The sequence below is a fragment of the Cervus elaphus genome, chromosome 13, assembly GCF_910594005.1.
Source record: "Cervus elaphus chromosome 13, mCerEla1.1, whole genome shotgun sequence".
Lineage (NCBI taxonomy): Eukaryota > Metazoa > Chordata > Mammalia > Artiodactyla > Cervidae > Cervus > Cervus elaphus.
This window is the reverse complement of record NC_057827.1, coordinates 5,402,638-5,428,149: the sequence shown is the minus strand read 5'-3', so window position 1 is coordinate 5,428,149 and position 25,512 is coordinate 5,402,638. Positions and strand designations below refer to the sequence as shown.

At 41.6% G+C, this 25,512-nt stretch overlaps 1 protein-coding gene across 1 annotated transcript; it reads left to right on the top strand.

The window, feature by feature from the left end:
* The first annotated feature begins 20,845 nt into the window (after positions 1-20,845).
* MAGEL2 (MAGE family member L2) lies at positions 20,846-24,979 on the top strand. Its single transcript, XM_043922369.1, has one exon. It carries the CDS (start codon positions 20,980-20,982, stop codon positions 24,529-24,531), a length of 3,552 nt encoding a protein of 1,183 aa, XP_043778304.1. The 5' UTR covers positions 20,846-20,979; the 3' UTR covers positions 24,532-24,979.
* The last annotated feature ends 533 nt before the right edge of the window (positions 24,980-25,512 follow it).

Sequence of the window (25,512 nt, the reverse complement as noted above, 5' to 3'; positions counted from 1 at the left end):
AATCTGTAGAGAGTACAGAAAAATGTACATATATTCTGAAATTCTGAAAGGTAAAAATAACATAATCACAATATATGAAAATACCTACATGTTGAAAATGTCAACATTTTGATGTAGTCTCTTTTTTATATGTGCCCTTTAATTGATTCATTTATTGATTTTTCAGTAACTGAAATATTAACTGAACATGTAGGATGTGTCAGTTCTTGTACTGGCAACATCAGTTCAGTTCAGTTCAGCCACTCAGTCGTGTCCGACTCTTTGCGACCCAATGAATCGCAGCAAGCCAGGCTTCCCTGTCCATCACAAACTCCCGGAGTTTACTCAAACTCATGCCCATCGAGTCAGTGATGCCATCCAGCCATCTCCTCCTCTGTCGTCCCTTTCTCCTCCTGCCCCCAATCCTTCCCAGCATCAGGGTCTTTTCCAATGAGTCAACTCTTCGCATGAGGTGGCCAAAGTATTGGAGTTTCAGCTTCAGCATCAGTCCTTCCAATGAACACCCAGGACTGATCTCTATAGACTACAGCAAATACTGCATATTCTTGCTACATGGACCACTTAGTTTAATGGGGGAGAGACAATACACATGAAAAACATATAAGAAAATATCAGGTGAAAAGTCCTAAAGTAGAATAAGAGATTCAGATAACAGGAGGTTGGCAGTAAAGACCTCTCTGAGGAGATTACTGGAGCAAAGATCTGAAGGAAGTGAGGGAGTGAGTCATGGGAATTTCTTGGAGAAGCAGTAGAGCATCCTGAGCAGAGGGCATGACACTTGCAAACTCTCAGGTGCTGCAATTGAATCCAAGGTCTGCAGAGAGGTCCTGTGGATGGAATTGGACTAAGGAAATGGAATATGGAAGAGATGTGGCCAGGATCATGTCCTGCTCCCCAGATTACACAGATCATTCAAAAACCTCTTTAAACAACCATGGCCTAACATTTTTATTTTCTTTAATTGTTGTTCATTGTCTGTTTTACAGTATGCAGTGTTTTTCAATCCAGACATAAGATGATGTGGAGGTGATATGCTCTGCCCACTCCTTTCCCATTTTTTTGATGGGAAATTCCATTAGGAGTGTGCAGAATTTGTCCTCAAGGGCACGTCCAAAGGGCTTCCTCTTAATCTGGCCTTGAGGGATTCAATGGAGCTAGAGTCAATCCTAAGGTTCCCTTCTCAGAAGTCCCAGCAGATCAAATAGAACTTCAACCCCTAAACTCTCCCACCAGTTCAAGAAGAAATAGGCCTCTCAAGATGCTTCCTAAAGGGTGTGGCTGAACTATTATGCCACTTGTGACTGATTCCATTTATCTTTTCCCATTAGATGAATGCTTCTCTAGAAACTCCTCAAGTAGAACTTTAATTTTCAAGAGAGGCTCTTGACAGATCTAAGGACACAGTGACCAGAATCCACGAAGGATTTTTTCAACATAGAACTAAGCCTAAATCAAAGGTTATACTTGCTAATTAAATGGACAATGGACTAGAAAGAAAAGGCCTTGGAGATCATGTATTTTATGGGCACCTGAGAAGTTGAGAAAGCAAAGACGTAAGCTTAGCTGTGGGAAAGAAGAATGAAGGGACGGAATGACACGTATCTCCTTGGAACTCCATTTAATTGTCTACCTCTTCTTATGACAGATAATCAGGTTCTAATGAATCCAGTATCTCCTTTCTCTACATGCCCACCTGAAACTGAATCCTCTGTTGTTAGGAGAGTTATCTGCCTGTCCATAGGCAACTGTCTCTCCCTTTCCCAATAAGGAGACCTTACCACCTAGCCTCACTCTCCTCAAGCCCACTCTGTCCTCCTATGGTGAGTAAATCTAGGCTGTCATTCAAGAATTCCATCAATACTTGGACCTTGTCCTGTTTAAGATGAACGCCTAGGTCCAGCCTCTATGTTCTTTGTTTGCTTTTGTTGTTTTGTTTAAGTAAATATTAAGTTCCACTGACCACATCCCATGTCTCACTGTTGTTCAGTCGCTCAGACATGTCTGAATTTGCAACACTAAGGGCGGCAGGATGCCAGGCTTCCCTGTCCTTCACCATTTCCTGGAGCTTGCTCAAACTCATGTCCATTGAATTGTGATGCCACCCAACTATCTCAACCTCTATCATTCCCTTCTCCTCCTGCCTTCTATATTTCCCAGCATCAGGGTTTTTTCCAATGAGCTGGCTTTTCACATCAGGTAGCCAAAGTATTTCAGCTTCAGCTTCAGCATCAGTCGTTCCAATGAATATTCAGGGTTAATTTCCTTCAGGATTGATTGGCTTGATCACCTTGCAGTCCAAAGGATTCTCAAGAGTCTTCTCCAACATCACAGTTCAAAAGCATGAATTTTATTTTTTTTCCATTTATTTTTATAAGTTGGAGGCTAATTACTTTACAATATTGTAGTGGTTTTTGCCATACATTGACATGAATCAGCCATGGATTTACATGTGTTCCCCATCCCGAACTCCCCTCCCACCTCCCTCGCTATCACATCCCTCTGGGTCGTCCCAGTGCACCAGCCTGAGCACTTGTCTCATGCATCCAACCTGGACTGGCAATCTGTTTCACACTTGATAATATACATGTTTTGATGCTGTTCTCTCAGATCATCCCAACCTTGCCTTCTTCCATAGAGTCCAAAAGTCTGTTCTGTACATCTGTGTCTCTTTTTCTGTCTTGCATATAGGGTTATCACTACTATCTTTCTAAATTCCATATATATGCGTTAGTATACTGTATTGGTGCTTATCTTTCTGGCTTACTTCACTCTGTATAATGGGCTCCAGTTTTATCCATCTCATTGGAACTGATTCAAATGAATTCTTTTTAATGTCTGAGTAATATTCCATTGTGTATATGTACCACAGCTTTCTTATCCATTCGTTTGCTGATGGGCATCTAGGTTGCTTCCATGTCCTGGTTATTATAAACAGTGCTGTGATGAACATTGGGGTGCACGTGTCTCTTTCAGATTTGGTTTCCTTGGTGTGTATGCCCAGGAGTGGGATTGCTGGGTCATATGGCAGTTCTCTTTTCAGTTTTTTAAGGAATGTTCACACTGTTCTCCATAGTGGCTGTACTAGTTTGCATTCCCACCAACAGTGTAAGAGGGTTCCCTTTTATCCACACCAAAAGCATGAATTCTTTAGTGCTCAGCCTTCATTAATATCCAACTCTTACATCCATACATGACTACTGGAAAAACCATACCTGAGACTATACAGAACTTTGTTTACAAAGTAATATCTCTGATTTTTAATACACTGTCTAGGTTTGTCATAGCTTTTTTTCCAAGGAGCAAGTTTTTTTTTTTTTTTTTTTTTTTTCAATTTCATGGCTGCAGTCACCATCTGCAGTGGTTTTGGAGCCCAAGAAAATAGTCTGTCACGGTTGCCATCGTTTCCCCATCTATTTGCCATGAAGTGATGGGACCAGATGCCATGAGGTTAGTTTTCTGAATGTTGAGCTTTAAGTAAACTTTTTCATTCCCCCCTTTCACTTTCATCAAGAGGCTCTTTAGTTCTTCTTCCCTTTCTGCCATAAGTGTGCTGTCATCTGCATATCTCAGGTTATTGATATTTCCCCCAGCAGTCTTGATTCCAGCTTGTGCTTCCTCCAGCCCAGCATTTCTCATGATGTACTCTGCATATTAGTTAAAAAAGTAGGGTGACGTTATACAGCCTTGACGTACTCCTTTCCTGATTTGGAACCAGTCTGTGGTTCTGTGTCCAGTTCTAACTGTTGCTTCTTGATCTGCATACAGATTTCTCAGGAGGCAGGTAAGGCGCTCTGGCATTCCTATCTCTTAATTATTTTCCACAGTTTGTTGTGATCCACACTGTCAAAGACTGGCGTAGCCGTCTCTTATGAGACACCAATTCTCCTTCAGCTTACCTCGGTGTATTTTCACCTCCCTCTCTCCTTCATAGGTGCATGCCCTGAACATCCCTTGTGTGGCCCAGTGTTTGCCGTAATGGCCGTGCTATTCATCACACATTTCCCACTCTGCTGTGCTAAGTGCTGCCCAACTTAAGACACAAAGATTAATTCCTGGGCTGTTTGCAAATCATGATAGTTACTCAAAGTATCATTTTAGACTGAAACGAGCAAGGAAACTCAGTGACTCTTGGTCAAGTCATTGGCATTCTTTGATCCTGTTCTACTATGAAGATGAAGGTACCCTTTGGGTGAAAATGTTAATATAAATCAAAAAATTTCAAATAAATTTCAGGTTCAAAGAGGGCTGTTATAGTAGTACTTTCAGTTCTATCACACAATGATGAATCAAATATTTTATAGGTATTCTTTGGCTAAAAGTTTTGGAAAGGATTTAATCTTCTGGGTTAGAAACTAAAAGTTCCACCCTAATCATGAGAGCAACATGGATAAATTACAAAACACAACAGCACACTGAAGACACAGAGAAACCTGAATAAATTAAATTTTAGAAATAACAAGGGGTCCTTTGGTGCTTTCACCTCTGTGGGCAATGCAGCGGTACTGGAAAAAGTCACCAAGGATGGGTGAAAAGAGAAACCAAACTATGAGCAAACTTTTGTTGACTACATATTTGTGATGTGACAGATTCAAATTCTGAGGAGTCTAAAAGAACTCCAAATCCCACTGCCAAATCTCCTTCAAGGCTCTCACCGGTTGCCTGTGAGTATCACACCAATGACTGAGAGTAGAGCAGGGTAGATGACACAGAACCATGAATTCTTCCTTAAGTGCAAGATAATGACCAAGAGGAGGATGCTAATGTGGAATAAGGAACTAAGACCCTCCGAGGTACAGATCTTTCCCGAGTGTAAAGCAGTAGCATGCAGGACGCTGTGGGCAGAGAAAGGAAACTGACAGCCCATACTCCCAAGGTGTACACAAAGTCATTGAGTACACAGTGGCCTAGTAAAGACTGAGGCAGGGAATTAAGAGTAAGAAAGACTTCCTGAATCTTGAAGATGCAGGAGCAGAGCTAGATAGTAAAGAAAATTCCATATTGAACCCCAAAGCTGTCAACCGGGTTTAAAGGAAGAGAATCAGAAGAAGAGGGAAACTTGGGTGTGGGCAAGGGGAGAAGGAGATGTAGGGTAGACAGAAAGTAAAATGACAATTTGTTTTTCTATAGTCTTACAAGAAGCAACTGGACCTAATAGATACATGTTTGAATTCTCATTGATCTTAGATTCAAATCTCTGCTGAAAAGAATGTCTTACTCTAACCCTCAAAATATGTAAAACCATTATCTCTGGAAACTGAGTCTCAGTATATTTGAAAATTCTCTATCCAGCAGGAAAGAAAAAAAAAAAAAACTTTCAAGAATAAAGTTGATAGAGAATATACAATGAAGAAAGGATAGTTTTTTCAATGAAAGGTTTTCAGAATATTGGACAGCTTATGCAAAACAATGAAACTGGATAGACATAAACAAAAACCAACTCAAAAAAAGATTAAAGATTTGAATGTAAAAGACCTGGAACCATAAAGATAGAAGTAAACAGAGCAATAAAGCCCCTTGACATTGATTTAGCAATTTTTTTTTTTTTTTTTTTTGCAGGGGTGGGCAGATTTGATTCCAAAAGCAAAGACAAAATAAACAAGTGGAACTACATGAAATTAACTTCTGCACAGCAAAGGAAACCATCAACAAAATAAAAAGGACACCTGAGGAATGGGAGAAAATGTTTGCAAATTATTTATCTAATAAGTAGTTAGCCTCAAAAATATATACGAAATGCATACAACTCATTAGCAAAACAAAAGCCAATTAAAAATGCTCAGAGGAATTAAACATTTTTCCAAAGACACACAAATGGTCAACAGGTACATCAAAAGGTGTTCATTATCTCTAATCATTAGGGAAATGCAAGTTAAAACCACAGTGAGATATCACCTCATGCTTGTTAGAATAGCTATCATTAAAAACACAATAGATAAGAAGTGTCAGCAAAAAAAAAAAAAAAAAAAATTGTGGAGGAAAAAAGAACCCTATATGAACTATTGGTAAGAAGGTAAATTGATTTAGCCACTATGGAAAATAGTGTGAAGTTACCTTTAAAAATTAAAAATACAATTGCCATGTGATCCAGAAATCCCATTTCTGGGTATATATTCAAAGAAGACAAAATCACTACCTGGAAAATATATATGTGTCTCCATGTTCATTGCAGCATTTTTACAGTAGCCAATACAACAAAATAAAATCGAGTGTAGATCAGTGAATCTATAGAGAAAATGAGATGTGCGTAGGGTGTGTGTGTAAATAATGGACTATTATTCATCCATGAAAATCATTCTACCATTTTTTATAACACGGATGGACCATAGGACATTATGCTAAATAAGTTGGGCAGAGAAAGACAAATACTGTATGATGTCTCTTATAAAAGAAACTGCATTCATAGTTATAGAAAAAACACTGGTGTTGCCAGTGGTGGGGTGAAGAGTGGGCAAAATGTGTAAAGGTGGCCCCCCAAAATAATAATGAAGGTAATGAGAGTAAAATAACATTTTTAGATAGGCAACAGCTGAGAAAATTTGTTTCTTGCAAATATTCACGATAAGTAATATTAAGAAAATTTTCTCAAGCTGAAGGAAATTAATACTAGAAGAAATCTTGATATGCAGGAAGGAATGAAGGGAAATAGAAAGTACATATACAGTTATATGTGTGTATATATTTTTATATTTTATAAATGTAATGCAATATAAAATATAAAATGACTTTAAAAAGTATTCTGCTATATATTAATGTACAATGTTTACAATATTTTAACATGTAATATTTAATATAATGCATAACAATATAATAAAAATTCATATATTTAAAATTGTATACACACACACACATATATATATAGGCAGTCTAAGATTTATACAGTATTGTGTTGACTAAAACTTGTGTGTATCAGAACAACATTCTTCCACTGTGCACAGGATTCAGTTAATATGGTTTTGTGCATAGTAAGAACTGTAATATATATATATATATATATATATATATATATATATATATATTTTTTTTTTTTAGATGACCTTCATCCATTTTACCCACACTTCACTGCTATCTCTGGCAACCACCAACTAGTTTTTTGTATATATCATACATCATTTTAAAAAGGTCCTAAAGATTCTACCAGAAAATTACTAGAACTAATCAAGGAATATAGTAAAATTGCAGGATATAAAATTAACACACAGAAACCTCTTGCATTCCTATACACTAACAATGAGAAAACAGAAAGAGAAATTAAGGAAACAATACCATTCACCACTGCAACAAAAAGAAAAAATACTTAGGAGTATATCTACCTAAAGAAACAAAAGACCTATACATAGAAAACTATAAAACACTGATGAAAGAAATCAAAGAGGACACAAACAGATGGAGAAATATACTGTGTTCATGTATTGGAAGAATCAATATTGTCAAAATGACTATACTACCAAAAGCAATCTATAGATTCAATGCAATCCCTATCAAGCTACCAATGGTATTCTTCACAGAACTAGAACAAATGATTTCACAATTGGTATGGAAATACAAAAAACCTTGAATAGCCAAAGCAATCTTGAAAAAGAATGGAACTGGAGGAATCAACCTGCCTGACTTCAGGCTCTACTACAAAGCCACAGTCATCAAGACAGTATGGTACTGGCACAAAGACAGAAATATAGATCAATGGAACAAAATAGAAAGCCCAGAGATAAATCCATGTACCTATGGACATCTTATCTTTGACAAAGGAGGCAAGGATATACAATGGAAAAAAGACAATCTCTTTAACAATTGGTGCTTGGAAAACTGGTCAACTGCTTGTAAAAGAATGAAACTAGAACACTTTTTAATACCATACACAAAAATAAACTCAAAATGGATTAAAGATCTAAATGTAAGGCCGGAAACTATAAAACTCCTAGAGGAGAACATAGGCAAAACACTCTCTATCATAAATCACAGCAGGATCATCTATGACCTACCTCCCAGAATATTGGAAATGAAAGCAAAAATAAGCAAATGGGACCTAATGAAACTTAAAATCTTTTGCACAACAAAGTAAACTATAAGCAAGGTGAAAAGACAGTCTTCAGAATGGGAGAAAATAATAGCAAACGAAGCAACAAAGGATTAATCTCAATAATATACAAGCAAGTCCTGCAGCTCAATTCCAGAAATATAAATGACCCAATCAAAAAATGGGCCAAGGAACTAAACAGACATTTCTCCAAAGAAGACATACAGATGGCTAACAAACACATGAAAAGATGCTCAACATCACTCATTATCAGAGAAATGCAAATCAAAGCCACAATGAGGTACCATCACACCCCAGTCCGGATGGCTGCTATCCAAAAGTCTACAAGCAATAAATGCTGGAGAGGGTGTGGAGAAAAGGGAACCCTCTTACACTGTTGGTGGGAATGCAAAGTAGTACAGCCACTATAGAGAATAGTGTGGAGATATCTTAAAAATCTGGAAATAGAACTGCCATATGACCCAGCAATCCCACTCCTGGGCATACACACCAAGGAAACCAGATCTGAAAGAGACACGTGCACCCCAATGTTCATCACAGCACTGTTTATAATAGTCAGGACATGGAAGCTACCTAGATGCCCATAAGCAGACGAATGGATAAGGAAGCTGTGGTACATATACACCATGGAATAGTACTCAGCCATTAACAAGAATTCATTTGAATCAGTCCTAATGAGATGGATGGATCTGGAGCCCATTATACAGAGTGAAGGAAGCCAGAAAGATAAAGACCAATATAGTATATTAATGCATATATATGGAATTTAGAAACATGGTAATGATAACCATGTTTATATGCAAAACAGAAAAAGAGACACAGATGTACAGAACAGACTTTTGGACTCTGTGGGAGAAGGCGAGGGTGGGATGTTTTGAGAGAACAAAATCGAGACATGTATATTAACAAAGGTGAAACTGATCACCAGCCCAGGCTGGATGCATGAGACAAGTGCTCGGGACTGGTGCACTGGGAAGACCCAGAGGGATGGGGTGGGGAGGGAGGTGGGAGGGGGGATCGGGATGGGGAACACATGTAAATCCATGGCTGATTCATGTCAATGTATGGCAAAAACCACTACAATATTGTAAAGTAATTAGCCTCCAACTAATAAAAATAAATGGGAAAAAATAAAAAAAAAATAAAAAGGCAACTGACCATTTAAATCAAAATAAATAGCCATGTATTGTGGGGTGTTTAGCACATATAGAGGCAAAATAAATGGCATTAATAACACAAAACTATGAAGAGTCTAAATAGAATTAGATTGTTGACAAGCTGTTATATTACACATGAAGTAAATAAGATATTTGAATTTAATGTGGCTAAGTTAAAGGTGCATATTGTAATCTGTAGAGCACTATAAGAACATGAAGGAGGTATAAATTAAAAGCCAATACAGGAGATAAAGTTGAATGCTAAAATATTTGATTGATCCTAAATAGGAGACAAAAAATTGATGGCAGACATTGAAAATAAATACCAATATAGTCAACTTGCATCCAAGTCTCTCATTGATTATAATAAATATTAAGTGACCAACTACCCCATGAAAAGAGCAGAAATTAGCAGACAGGATTAATAAATCACAACTTAAGTGTGACTGTTAATTTTATGTGTGACCTTGACTGGGCACATGGTGACCAGATTTGGTCAAACATTATTCTGGGTGTTTCTGTTATTTTATATATGATTAACATTTAGGTCTGTAGACTCAGTTCAGTCACTCAGTCGTGTTCGACTCTGCAACCCCATGGACTGCAGCATGCCAGGTCTCCCTGTCCATCACCAACTCCCAGAATTTACTCGAACTCATGTCCATTGAGTCGGTGATGCCATCCAACCATCTCATCCTCTGTCATCCCCTTCTCCTCCTGCCTTCAATCTTTCCCAGCATTAGGGTCTTTTCAAATGAGTCAGTTCTTCACATCAGGTGGCCAAAGTCACCTATACAGAATATTGTCCTCCATAATGTGGATGAGTCTTATCTAATCAGTTGAATAACTAAATAGAACAAAAAGGCTGACTCTCCCCCCAAGTAAGAGAGAATTGTTTCTGTCTAATGGCCTTGGAACTGGGACACTGGGTTTTGTGGGGGGTTTTTTGTTTGTTTGCTTTTTGTTTTGCCTCTCTTTGTACTTGAGCTGCAACAGCTCTGAATGGGTTTCAAACCTGATGGCCCTCAGGTTGGAATTACACTCTTAGCTCTGCTGGTTCTTAGCCCTTCTAGTTGAGACTGGACTTAAATCATTTGCTCCTCTAGGTCTCCAGCCTGATGACTGACCGTGCAGATCTTTGGACTTGCCAGCCTCCATAATCACATGATAGTAATATCTCTATAATAAACTATAAATTACACACACACATACACACACACTCACATACACATATATTTCCCATGGTAGAGTAACAGAAAAGTGTCACTTTATCAAAAATACATAATCACACATATAATGTGTGTTTCAACAAAAGATCTTATAATACATTAGATTAAATTTTTAAGTAAGGGAAGAAATAAACAAATTCACCATCAAACAAATCCACCAAGTGTTAGGTTTTTTCTAATCCTTTATGATTAATTGATAGAATAAACAGATAAAAAAATCATCTATGATATAGAAGATGTGAACACCATGCTCAAATTTAATTGACCTAAGTGACAAATACTTGATTGGACAATGGCAGAACACGGTTTCTTATACACAGGACATTTTTCAAAGTATACCTTGTGTTGAGAACTAAATTCATGCCTTAATACATTTACAATAGCTGAAATAATATCAGCAATATTCTCTGATCACAGATTACAGTGGAATGAACTCAATGTTAAGAAAATATGCATAGTATATACACAAGTTTGGATATTAAGTGACGTATTTCCAAATAATATATAAATCAAATGAAACAAAGCATAAAACATTTTGAAATGAATGATAATTAAAACATATCAAAATTCGTAATATACTTCTAAAGCAAGAATGAAAGAGATATTTGTAGTTTTCATTACCTATTCTTCAAAAGAGGGGCTTCACAGGTGGTTCAGTGGGTAAAGTACCTACCTGCAATGCAGGAGACACTGGAGATATGGGTTCAATTCCTGGGTTGGGAAGATCCCCTGGAGGAGGGCACAGCAACCCACTTCAGAATCTTGCCTGGAGAATCCCCATTAACAGAGGAGCCTGGTGGGCTACAGCCCATGGGAGTCACAAAGAGTTGGACATGACTGAAGTGACTGAGCACGGCACAGCAGTACAGAGGGGGCTTCCCAGGTGGCACTAGTGACAAAGAACCTGCCTGCCAATGCAGGAGACTTAAGAGACCTGAGTTAGATCCCTGGGTCGGGAAGATCCCCTGGAGCAGGGCATGGCAGCCCACTCCAGTATTCTTGCCTGAAGAGTCCCCATTGACAGAGGAGCCTGGTGGGGCCACAGTCCACAGGGTCACAAAGAGTTGGACATGACTGAAGCAACTTGGCAGGCATGCACACACTACAAAAAAGAATCTATTTAAAATAAATTACCTAAGCTTGCATGTTTCCAATATAGAAAAAGAATAAATAAAAATTAGAGTAGAAGAATGAATAGAAGAGAAATAAGGCCTGAAATAAATGAAAAAGACAACCAGTCAACAATGGAGACCATCACACATCACTTATTTTGTGAAAAGACTGTGAAAATGAGTAACCTCTAGAAATACTAATAAAAGGAGAAAGAAAGCAAAAGAGAGAGAACAAATCACTTATGACAGGAGAGAAAATACTGACTATTTTACAGTCATTAAAAGGATAATAAAGGAACATTTTATTGATTTTGATCTCCATTTAATAAAGAACATCATTAACTTAAAGCTGTTTAAAAATTAGCAAATTGTTAAATGTTAATAAAGGCAGATTAATACCTTTAAGTTGACAATTTAGATGAAACAAAAAAATCCTTAGAAACAAAAATTACCCAAACTGGCAAATGATAAAATTGAAAATCTGAGCAATGTAATTTTTAAGGTGATCATGCATCTGGCAGCTCAAAACAGAACAGACTTTTGGACTCTGTGGGAGAAGGCGAGGGTGGGATGTTTAGAGAGAACAGCATCGAAACATGTATATTATCAAGGGTGAAACAGATCACCAGCCCAGGTTGGATGCATGAGACAAGTGCTCGGGCCTGGTGCACTGGGAAGACCCAGAAAGATCGGGTAGAGAGGGAGGTGGGAGAGGGGATTGGGATGGGGAATACATGTAAATCCATGGCTGATTCATGTCAATGTATGACAAAAACCACTACAATATTGTAAAGTAATTAACCTCCAACTAATAAAAATAAATTAAAAAAAATAAAATAATACTATAAAAAAATTCCTATGCTATTGTCACACCAATAAAAGTCCAAGATATGGTTAAGCAAAAAACAAAAACAAACAAACAAACAAAAACCAGCAGTAAAACATCAACAGAACTAAAAAATTGGAAACAGAATGAAATACACAAAGAAGATACATTGTGTTGGCCAAAAAGTCAGCTCGGGTTTTTCTGTAACATCTTTTAGAAAAATCTGAATGAATTTTTGGCCAACCCAATAGGAATAGTCTCCAAGTACAGCAACTTTGGAAGTTGGTTTTGGCAGTTTCTAATGAAATTAAATATGCTCTTATACAATTCAGCAATTTTCTCCGTGGAATTCATGTAAATGACTTGAAATGTATGCCAGCACAGAAATCTTCATGCAAATGTTTATAACAGTTTTATTCATAATTGTCCAAACTTTGAAGCTACTAGCATCTCTACAATAAGTGAATGCTAATAAACTATGGCACCTCCACACAGTAGAATATTATACCAAGATGAAAAGAAATGAGTCACCTACACATGGAAGTTTATGGCAGCTTTATGCACATTTGTCAAAATTTGGAAGCAACTGAGGTGCCCTTTCATAGGTGAATAGATGAATGGTGATACATTGGAATATTATTCAATGTTAAAAATGAAGCAATCTCACAAGCTTACAAGAGCTTGGAAGAATTAATTGCATGTTAGTAGGTGAAAAAAGCCAACTTGAAAAGTTTATGTATGATTCCAAGTATATGGTATTGTGGCAAAGGCAAATCGATGGAGACATTAAAAATGTCAGTATTTTCCAGGGGATAGGGAGTAGGAAGGGTGCTTTCCAGGCAGCACAATGGGAGTGATACCGGAGATGTGGATTCCATCTATGAGTCAGAAAGATGCCTTGGAGTAGGAAATGGCAACCCACTTCCGTATTCATACCTGGAAAATTTCATGGACAGAGGAGTCTGGTGGGCTACAGTCCATGGGCTTACAAAGAGTTGGGCACAACTGAGTGACTGAAGACACACACACACACACACACACACACACACACACACAGTGAATATCAGAGCACAGAGGATTTTTAGGATAGTGAAATTATTCTTGTATGTCATAAAGGTGAACACATGTCATCATATGTTGTCAAAACCCATAGAACTCCAAGAGGGAAACTTAAACTACAGACTTTGGATGAGAGTGATGTTTCTATGTAAAGTGACAGTTGCTCAGCTGTGTCCGACTCTTTGTGACCCCATGGACTATACAGTCTATGGAATTCTCCAGGCCAGAATACTGGAGTAGGTAGCCTTTCCCTTCTCCAGGGGAATCTTCCCAACCCAGGTCTCCCGCATTGCAGGTGGATTCTTTACAAGCTGAGCCACAAGGGAAGCCTATTTCTATATAGGTTCATGAATATTGGGAGAAGTTGTGTTTCTGTGTGGAATGGCCAAAGATTTTATGAGAACCCTAAATTTCCCCTCAATTTTGGAGGAATCTACAACTGCTCAAAAATGATCTATTAATAAACAAACATACAGACAAAAAAAAAAAAAAAAACATTGATACACCATTTCTTACCCACTATTAATAGAATGCCTAAAACCAAAATGGCCAATCACATCCATTTTTGGCAAGGATGAGGAGCAAATGTAACACTCATACATTGCTCAGAAGAGCACACAATTATACAGTCACAGTTTCAAATCTGCTAAAATGATCAAAGGACTTCCCTGATGGCTCAATGGGAAAAGAACCCACTGGCAGTGCAGGATACACAAGAGACACAGGCTCAATCCCTGGGTCAGGAAGATCCGCTGAAGGAGGGCATGGCAACCCACTCCAGTATTTTTGCCTGGAGAATCTGATGGAGAGAGGAGCCTGGTGGGCTACAGTCCACAGGACTGCAAAGAGTCAGACAAGACTAAAGCAACTGAGCATGTTTATAGAATGACCAAAATAAACTAAAAAAAAAAAAAAAAAGACTGACTATTCAAAATCTAGAAATGCCACCAAGCACCTGGAATTCTCACACATTCTGGAAGAGTGTACATAAAACATTCTAACCCAACTATGGATAATTGTCACAGCTCCTTATAAACACACACACACACACACACACACGCATACACATCTACTCTATCTCCCACAGTCTGGCATTTGACAAAGATACATGAAAATGAAGAATTTTATAAGAATTTTCAAACAATAATTTTATATTATCCCCAAAATATAGATACTGAATGCCAACAGGTAATAGGTAAATGAATTGGGCGGTTCATATAGGAATTGTAGTTGGCCATAGAAAGTAGCAAACTTCTAATATAAGTAATATGTTTAATTCTAAAAAATGTTAAATTCAGACACTTTAAAAAGAGTATGTGCTCGGGTAGAGAGGGAGGTGGGAGGGGGGATCGGGATGGGGAATACATGTAAATCCATGGCTGATTCATGTCAATGTATGACAAAACCCACTACAATATTGTAAAGTAATTAGCCTCCAACTAATAAAAATAAATGAAAAAAAAAAAGAATATGTGCTATACTGATTGGATTTATATGAAATTCAGTAATAGGTAGAACTGATATTTGGTGAAATAAATCAGGAAGTGGTTCCTTTGCACACGAAAAGATGTTCAACATCACTAATTATTAGAGAAATGCTAAAGAAAACCATAGTGACATTTCACCTCACATCAGTCAGAATGAACACCATCAAAAAGTCTACAGTAACAAATGCTGGAGAAAAGGGAACCCACCTACACTGTTAGTTGGTTGCTGCAAGCACTATGGAAAACATATGTGGAGATAGCTACTGGGGACCTGCTGCTTAGCATAGGAGCTCAGCTTGGTGCTCAGTGGTGAGCTAGATGGGTGTAATGTTGGGGAGGGAGACCCAAGACGGAAAGGACACATGGACACTTATACTTGATCCACTTTGTTGTACAGTAGAAACTAACACAATATCATTAAGCAACGATACCCCAATTAAAAAAAAAAAAAAAAAAAAAAACTGAAAACAGAGTTTCCATATGATCCAGTGGCTCCACTCCTGGGCATATATCTGAAAAGATACATGTATCTCCAAGTTTTGTTTTTGTTGTTTAGTTGCTAAGTCATGTCAAACCCTTTTGCAATCCTGTGGACTATAGCCACCAGGCCCCTCTGCTCATGGGATTTCCCAAGCAAGAATACTGGAGTAAGTTATCATTTCCTTCTCCAGGGGATATTCCTGACTCAGAGAATGAAACTCATCTCCTGCTTGGCAGGCAGATTCTTTTTTTTTTTTTTTTTTATTAGTTGGAGGCTAATTACTTCACAACATTTCAGTGGGTTTTGTCATACATTGACATGAATCAGCCATGGAGTTACATGTATTCCCCATCCCAATCCCCCCTCCCACCTCCCTCTCTACCCGATTCCTCTGGGTCTTCCCAGTGCACAAGGCCCGAGCACTTGTCTCATGCATCACACCTGGGCTGGTGATCTGTTTCACTATAGATAATATACATGCTATTCTTTCGAAACATCCCACCCTTACCTTCTCCCACAGAGTCCAAAAGTCTGTTCTGTACATCTGTGTCTCTTTTTCTGTTTTGCATATAGGGTTATCATTACCATCTTTCTAAATTCCACATATATGTGTTAGTATGCTGTAATGTTCTTTATCTTTCTGGCTTACTTCACTCTGTATAATGGGCTCCAGTTTCATCCATCTCATTAGAACTGATTCAAATGAATTCTTTTTAATGGCTGAGTAATATTCCATGGTGTATATGTACCACAGCTTCCTTATCCATTCGTCTGCTGATGGGCATCTAGGTTGCTTCCATGCCAGGCGGATTCTTTACAACAGAACCACCAGGGAAGCCCAACCCCAATCTTTACAGCAGCACTATATACAATAGCTGGGACATATAAATAATCCACATGTTCATCAACACATAAATAAAGAAGGTGTGGAACACAATGGAATATTACTCCACCATAAAAATGAACCAAATTTGCAGCAACATGGGTGGCCTAGAGATTATTATTCCAAGTAAATTAAAGTAAGTCAAAGAAAGACATGATATAACTTTTATGTCAAATCTCAAAAATATAATATTAATGATTCTATATACAAAACAGAAACAAACTCACAGATATAAAAACCAAACTTATGGCTACCAAAAGGGAGAGAGTCATTTAGAGGGGATAATCAGGAGTACAGGGTTAACAGATACAGAATACTCTTTATAAAATGAGTGAGCAGGAAGAATTTATTGTTTACTTCAGGGAAATATATTGAATGTCTTATAACCCATAATAGGAAATGATCTGGAAAAAAAATATTGGTTGCCTTTGGAGGAGAAGGAATTGATTGGACCTTTATTTGATAAGACTTTCATCTTGCTTTGACAGATGGCTACTTGGTAACAAAGTTCATTTAACAGAATGCTGTATATCTATGTATCTAACTGTATGCTAGGGCTTCCCAGGTGGCTCAGTGGTAAAAAATCCACTTGCTAATACAGAAGAAATGGGTTTGACCTTTGGGTCAGGAAGATCACCTGGAGAAGCAAATGGCAACCCACTCCAGTATTCTTATATGGGGAATCTCATGAACAGAAGAGCTTGATGGGCTACAGTCCATAGGGTCATGAAAGAGTTGGACACAACTTAGCAAATAAACAGCAACAAGATGGCATGTTAATTATATTTTAAATTAAAAGAAAGTTTTGGCAGCACCTGTGTAATGGCCAAGAATGCTCCCTTTTGGCAAAAAAGAGATCAGGTTTCAGTTCCAGATTCTGCTGTAAATTGCTGGATCTGCCATGAGTTAATTACCATCTGAAGCCTCAATTTTGTGATGTGTAAAATGGGGCCAAACACTTGTGGATTTTGTGAGAAATATGCAATGTGTAGAAAGCTTGCAGGATGGCATTTGGTCAAATAATAACAATTCAATAAACAGCAGTTACACTATTTTTGTGAACCCCTTGCAATTCTTCTTTCAAATGTCTGTACTTTTGACGTACCCTGATTTTTTTTTTTTCTTTTAGTGCTCCATCTATCTGGAGAACATGTATGAATTTTCTACAGCTTTGGATTTTTTTTTTCTTGTTTTTTTTTTTTTTTTTCTTTTCATTGCTACTGCCAGAATCACAACCCCAAACCTCCCACTCCAAGCAGAAGTGAGGACTCAGTTTTTTGCATCAACTATAATCAATATGAGTTTTAAACAGTACAAACTACTTTATTGCACTAAAAATAGCATATTCACATCCCTCTGTATCTGTAAAATTTGATGTCAGATTTTTTTCTGAACACAGCACTATGTCAAGTACATACTAAATCCTTAATAAAAGACATCTCATAAATAAATACTTTTAGACTTTATGAAAATCATAACTATTTTACTGACATCCATATTTACACTAAGTCTAAAGCTATCACAGAATGAAAGATGGGCACTTCTAGTGCTAATCTTACACTTTCATCCACTAGCTGCTTATTGAACACTCAGAATGGGCTGGGAATGCAAGAGTGAACAAAAAAGACTCAAGTATGCAAGGAGATACTATGCTTGCTGTGATGCAGACAATAAAGAAATGTACAGAAACTTCATTCATCTGGCCAGTAATTTCTGACTCCTATTTGTGACTCCTCATTTCTCCTACCCCAATCTTTTCCATTACTTTTGTTACCCTTCTGTTTTATACTTAGGAAATACTGAAAGTTCTTTCTGATTAGGAAGCAGACAGACACCTACATTCCATGAATGTTTTGTGTATATGTTTTTTCTTTCTGATGCACCTTCAATTTTTTAAGCTGTTTCATGAGAAGAAAGGACAGAAATTTGACAACACTTGGGTCAGAGGTATGGAGATAGGAGAGCATACAAACAAAAGGGTGGTGGGAACTTCGGGAAGCTGGAAGATTCCACAAGGAGAAGAGGAGGGTTTTGGAGATCTATTTAAGGCTTGTAGTTCACATCCATTAGACTGAGGACATTATTGGGAATGCTTTTATAAAAACAGTCAACCCTCAAAAGGGTCAATATTTCACTTAATTCTTCAGGTGTGACTCATACTGGAAGTAGGAAATTTTGGGGTAGCTAGTTTGTCAAGTTGCCTGGGTCTGAGATCAGTGACTGTCTAAAATAGGCATATTATTTTCCAGGGAAGAAAAAACCTAATTCACTCATCATTACTTGACCCACCAGAATCACTGGGTACTTACGCCTTAATTTTTCTCAGATAGTTTGGTAAAATTACCAAGAATTGCCAAGGTGCTACTTTAACTACTTTCCATTTATAATGGCATCTAAATCCCCCACATAACTAATGATAATTTTTTAGTCTTCCATATAAGTACCAAGTATAAAGCGGGGGTAAAGGATTTTGATATGAAGGATTTGGTGGGAGTTGACATTGTGCGGCAGTGCTATTCATTAAGCCCCAGCCTCCGTGAGAACAATTGGGCCCTGCTGGCAATCATTTACTCTGTGGGATGACCCACAGCATGATGGGCCAAAGGTTAAATCCACCATAAACCTGAAAAACAAATAGTTAGTGGGAGAACTTAATTTCTGATGAATTTATATATCAGAACTAGAGGAAGAAGAAATGTGCTTTAATGAGGGTAGAAATGTCACTGGCTGAAAAATAAACTGATTTTCCTAAAGCCATCCACAGCCAGCAACTGGTATGTGACAGGGTTGATAATAGGGAAACATGAGGGTGACAGTTGACAGATGGCCACAGTGAACTAGTCAGTTCTTAACCTCATCAAACTGAGAACTCTTTTATGTACTATTATCAACCCATGAGAGGGACCCAAACCATGATATATGGTGTGTCCATCCTTCAGAAGCATCTTTCCATGAGCATGGAGGCATGACACATCATCAAGCACCAGGGCAGAACTACTGCTCCTGAAAAGAAGATACTCCTAGGGGATAAAAATTCTGACTTCTCATCCCCTCAACTGCCAGAAAAACTACTGAAACCTCACTCTGAAATTATAATTTCATTATTTAAGGCAGTAGTAAACTTGGACATGTATTTATGCTTTCATTGGGATTCATAAATTGCTACATTTGAGGACTACTAGCTAACAGAACTGCAGGAGGAGTGGGGTTTAGCCTTCATCATTCTCATCTGCCCCCTTGTGGTATCTTTCACTTTTTTTTTTTTTTTTTTTTTTTTGGTCACTCCAGACTCTTGCCCTAGACTGCAAATAGCCTCTGCTAAACTAAACACCCTTGATATTTAATATTTTGTATATTTCCAGGAAACTATCCAAAAGGAGCTGACTGTCATTTCCATTCAGCATGACACAGTATACTGTTACTCAATACATTTGATACTTTCTACTTTATCTGTTAATACATTGCTTGTTTAATTTTAAGCTAAATTTCCACACACACACACACGTACACACACACAATTCTGTGTGTTGCTGTTTATCTGTTTTCCCTATATATGAACTGTGGGTTTATTCATTCCCCTATTTTATTATTTTTTAGTGCATTTATTTGTTGTCATTGTTACAATTTCTTTCTTGCTCTGCAACTGAAAAACAAGCAGCAGGAAACCTACCTTGTTCTTTCATTCCATTTACTCCACAGGAATTTCCCCCATACTAAAACTGCTATCTCTCATGGACGTCTGGAACATCTCAACTTCCAGGGTCTCTTTCCTTATCTGTCTATTCTTGGATGTCCTTTTTCTGCCTGTGTCTGAAAATGCCTGCAAGCTCCAAGACCTACCTCAGTAATTTCACTCTAAATCTCACTCTTCTGCACCACAATCCCTGCAGCAGCTCTATTTCCATGAGGAGTATCTGAATCCCAATTCAGTTTTATTCTGAATCCCAAGCTTTTATACAGAAGTGTCTGCAGGCTATTCTCTTTGACAGGTCCACAGGACTGTATGCCTGTGTCCCACCCAATACTCATCCATTTCTCTTCCTTAGGCGCCTCCAGTGTGTCACTGTGAGAATCACCTACCCTAGCAATTTATCCACTTTCCCGGGACTTCTCCTCTTTCACATTTACATTAAAATATAATAGCTGTCTACTGTGAATCTTGAGATATATATGTATGTGTGCCTGTGCGTGTGCGTGTGTGTGTGTGTGTGTGTGTGTGTATTTTCTTTTCTTCCCTCTGGCTCCCGTTTTGCTGTATCTGAGCTCAGACCACACCATCTTCCCCCTCATGGATACCTTCCATGTTCCCAGTGGTCTGTTCCCAACTCTATACTGCAGCACAGGGATTTCTAAAACATAAATCTGTCCCTGTCACTCCCCTGTGAAAACTCGCCCATGGGGAATCTGACCAGGCTGCATTTGGGGACTGGGCAGAGTGAGCAGGGATCTTGTGTCAGCTAGGGTTTCTGGTAGACGCCCCTCTGCACTATCCACTTGTGGTGGTCGGGGGCGGGGAAGGGGCGGGATTGAGCCCCCTTCCCCCCTCCTCCTTACTGCGGAAAGCTGCAGAGCTAAGGGCACTCACTTCCTATTCACCAGTCAGCAGGGAGGACTCCTCTCAGCAGCCACGTAGGCATTCTCTTCTCTCTGGAGGAAAAGGCCCAGCAGCTGTCGGAGGAAAAGGCTCACCAGCTGTCAGAGCAAAAGGACATGTCGCAGCTAAGTAAGAATCTGGGAGACCCGAGTCCCCCGGAGGAGGCCCCTAAGCCCGCGGTCTATAGCCGCCCTACGGTTCTGATGCGGGCCCCGCCCGCCTCCTCGCGGGCCCCTCCAGTCCCGTGGGACCCACCTCCGATTGATTTGCAGGCTTCACTGGCCGCTTGGCAGGCACCGCAGCCTGCTTGGGAGGCTCCGCAGGGCCAGCCACCTGCCCCCGTGGCGCCCATGTCCCAGCCTCCATCCCTAGGGGGCCCGATGGTCCAGGCTCCCCCTCTGGGGGGCCCGATGGGCAAGCCTCCGACTCCCGGAGTCTTGATGATCCATCCTCCCCCTCCGGGAGCCCCGCTGGCCCAGCCTCCGACTCCGGGGGTCCTGATGATGCATCCTTCGGCTCCCGGAGCCCCCATGGCACAGCCTCCTCCTCCGGGGACCCCGATGGCACATCCTCCTCCTCCCGGGACCCCGATGGCCCATCCTCCTCCTCCTGGGACCCCGATGGTGCACCCTCCTCCTCCGGGGACTCCGATGGCGCACCCTCCTCCTCCGGGGACCCCGATGGCACATCCTCCTCCTCCGCCGGCGACCCCAATGGCCCATCCTCCCCCTCCGGGGACCCCGATGGCACAGCCTCCAGCTCCGGGAGTCCTGATTCCCCAGCCTCTGACTCCAGGAGTCCTGATGGTTCAGCCTCCTGCTCCGGGAGCTCCGATAGCCCAGCCTCCGCCTCCGCCACCCCTGATGGCCCAGCCTCCTCCTCTAGGAGCCCCGATGGCCAAGCCTCCAGGTCCTGGAGTCCTGATGATCCATCCTGCAGGCTCGAGACCTCCGATCACCCAGCCTCCAGCGACAGCAGCCCCGATAGTCCAGCCGCCGGCGCCGGCCCCACCTGCGCAGCCTATGGCTTCCTGGGCCCCACAGGCTCAGCCTCTGATCCTGCAGATCCAGTCACAGGTTATAAGGGCTCCTCCGCCCGTTCCCCAGGGCCCGCAGGCCCCTCCGGCGCAGCTGGCCACTCCCCCGGGCTGGCAGGCCACCTCGCCGGGATGGCAGGCCCCAACACAAGGCTGGTCGGCCACACCCCTGGGCTGGTCGACCACACAGGTCACCTGGCCAGGCCCAACGATTGCTTGGCAGGCACCTCTACCTGTGCGCCCTGGGCCACCACCCATCCGCCCTGGCCCACCACCCATCCGCCCGGGCCCACCGCCCATTCGCCAGGCCCCACCCCCAATACGCCAGGCACCGCCACTGATCCGCCAGGCACCACCACCCATCCGCCCTGCCCCACAGGTCCTGGCCACCCCGCCGCCTCTCTGGCAGGCCCTGCCGCCCCCGCCACCGCTGCGGCAGGCCCCGCAAACTCGACTGCCTACCCCGCAGTTGAGGGCGGCCCCACCAATTCGGGCGGCCCCCCAGGTGCCAACAGCCCCCCCAGCACCGCAGATGCCGACTGCACCTCCTGCTGTCCCGCAGGCGCCCCCGACGGTGATGCCGGCCCCTCTACCGGCCCCACTGTCGGCTCCTCAGGCTGTGCACTGCCCGCCCATCATCTGGCAGGCACCGAAAGGCCAAGCTCCGGTGCCGCAGGAGATGCCAACATCCATGGAGTTCCAGGAAGTGCAGCAAGCCCAGGCCAGCCTGGCGTGGCAGGCTCCGAAGGCCCAGGGGCAATTCTGGCAGTCCCTGCCCACCCAGGAGGCCCAGAGGCAGGGCCCTCCACTGGTTCAGCTGGAGCAGCCCTTTCAGGGGGCCCCCGCCTCCCAAAAGGCCCTGCAAATCCAGCTATCCACCCAGCAGGCCCAGCTCTCGAGCTCGCAGGGAGAGCTGCCATCCATGCAACTCCAGCCCTCCTGGCAGGGCCCCCCTGCAGCCCTGCAGGGCCAGCCTGGAGCCCCCTTAGCAGGGGCAAATTTTCCCATGGGCTCTGCTAAATCATTGATGACTCCATCAGGAGAATCTAGGGCTTCTTCTATAGACCGAAGGACCTCTTCAAAAGATCGTAGGACCTCTTCGAAGGAACGCAAGGCTCCTCTAAAGGACCGGATGATCTTCGGTGGCACTTTCTATGCTCCCAGGGCAATGCCAACTGCTGGAGCACACCTGCCGACTCCCTGGAAAAACTTTCCTGCCACATCTGAGACCTTTAACGCCACCCCAAGGGTCTTTCCATCTACCTCCCAGTTCCAGCCTGCCTCTTCTAATGCCTTCAAGGGCCCATCTGCCATCTCAGAGGCCCCAAAGTCACTGCCATTTACTCTGCAGGATCCGTTTGCCTGCATTGAGGCCCTGCCTGCAATCCCATGGGTTCCACAGCCCAATGTGAATTCCTCAAAGGCGTCCAAGGCAGGACCCAGTATCCTGATGGCGACAGCAGCTACCCCCCAGGTGATGGCTATCACTCAAGAGGCCTCAAAGACCTCCACTGAGCCACCACGTCGCTCAGGCAAGGCCACCCGGAAGAAGAAGCATCTGAATACAGAAGAGGGGGATGGCAGTGGCAAGATGCTGAACATGTGTCACTGGCAGGCCCCCAGGCGCTGGGAAAGTCTAGACTTGAACGACTGGGAGCTGCAAGCCCCCATCCAATTCCTGTGTGACTGGGAGGGCCCAAGCACCTCCCGAATCCTGAGTGGCTGGGAGGGCCTGAGTACCTCCCAGATCCTGAGTGGCTGGGAAGGGCCCAGCACTTCTTGGGCCCTGAGTGCCTGGGAAGGCCCAAGCACCTCAAGGGCCCTGGGTCTCTGGGAAAGCCCAGTTAGCCCTCCGTCCTTGATCATCCCTGAGCTCCCTACTCTTGCTCAGGGATTTGGTGCCACCCAATATGATCCCAAGCTGGAGACTCAGCCACTGTCTCCCTTGGATGAGCGAGCAAATGCACTGGTGCAGTTCCTCTTGGTTAAGGACCAAGCCAAGGTGCCCATTAAGCGCTCAGAGATGGTGAAATTCATCATCCGTGAATATAAAGATGAGTGCTTAGAAATCATCAGCCGTGCCAGCCACAAGCTGGAGTGTGTTTTTGGTTATCAGTTGAAGGAAATTGATCCCAAAAACCACTCTTATATTCTCATCAACAAGGGTCGAAAGGGTGACACAGGTGCATCCTATTTGGACAGGCCCAAATTAGGCCTCCTGATGGTGGTTCTGAGCCTCATCTTTATGAAAGGCAATTGTGTCAGGGAGGACCTGATCTTTACTTTTCTGTGCAAATTAGGGCTGAATATCCGGGAGACACATGGTCTCTTCGGAAATACAAAGAAGCTCATCACCGAAGTGTTTGTAAGGGAGAAGTACCTGGAGTACAGGCGAATCCCCTTTACTGAGCCAGAAGAGCATGAGTTCCTCTGGGGCCCCCGAGCATTCCTTGAAACCAGCAAGATGATTGTCCTGAAGTTTTTGGCCAGGCTGTATAAGAAAGATCCACGGTGCTGGCCATACCAGTACTATGAAGCACTGGCAGAGTGTGAGTCTGAAGATCTGGATGAGGATGAGTCTGACCCTGATGATAAAACCGATGACCCCACCAGCAACACCCCTCCCCATTAATGCCATTTAGCAGATATCTCACGGTTCCTTTGGGTCCCCGGCCTAAGGCCACTGACAGGGTGGGGTGGGGGGGACGTTTTGTTTCTGGTGTTTCTGTTCAAGTTCTGTGTGTGTAAGTTTGGATTTCAGTTTGCTTTTGTATCTGCCAAAGCTTTGTACATTTTCATGTGGTGTTGATTTCAACTGGCTATTGTTCTATTTGGTATTTTGGCATCTGTATTTTTAACTGAGATCTGTGATTCTCTGTTTTGTGTTATAATTGTTATGTTTTGGTATCAGAGTTGTGCTGGCTTTGTGAAATGAATTGAGAAGCTATCCATCTCATTCTGGTACAGATTATGTAGCATCAAAATAGGCTGTTCTTTGAATGTCCAAATGACTCATCAGTAAAAGCTGTCTGCAGAAAAGTAAATATCTATATCTATATATAAATATAATTTCAGCATAATATGGAAGTGTTTGTCTTTATTCTAATTTTTATTCTAGGTACTGGGAGCCAAGTTTTACCATACTCTCCAAATACAGCTGAACATCAAGACAACTTCCAGTAATAGTAGATACCACGGTGACAGAACTGTTTTTTCAAAACAGTGCTACATGTGTTATAATTATGCAGTAATTGCAGTGGGAGTTGGAATGTAAGATTAAAGCAAGAGTAAGGCTTCACACATCAATGAGGGTGAATCAAGAGGAGGTTTTTAATCCTCTTGATTCCTCACAATACTCTTTCAAAGTAGGCATTATTCCTATTTTGTAGGTGAGTGTCTAAGGCTCAAGTAGATCAATTAAGTGGGACATGTCAGTGCCAAGACAATAAGGTGGTAATTTGAAGCAGAAAATTTTCTTACGGTTATGTGGAAAGCAAGCCACGACCGTCTATCTGCCTGCAGATCAAAGTACCAGGTTTGTTAGCCATGGGAAGAACAAAGGGGTCTTGGTCAGTCCTGGTGGGTGGCGGGTGTCCAGCAGCTCAGGGAACCG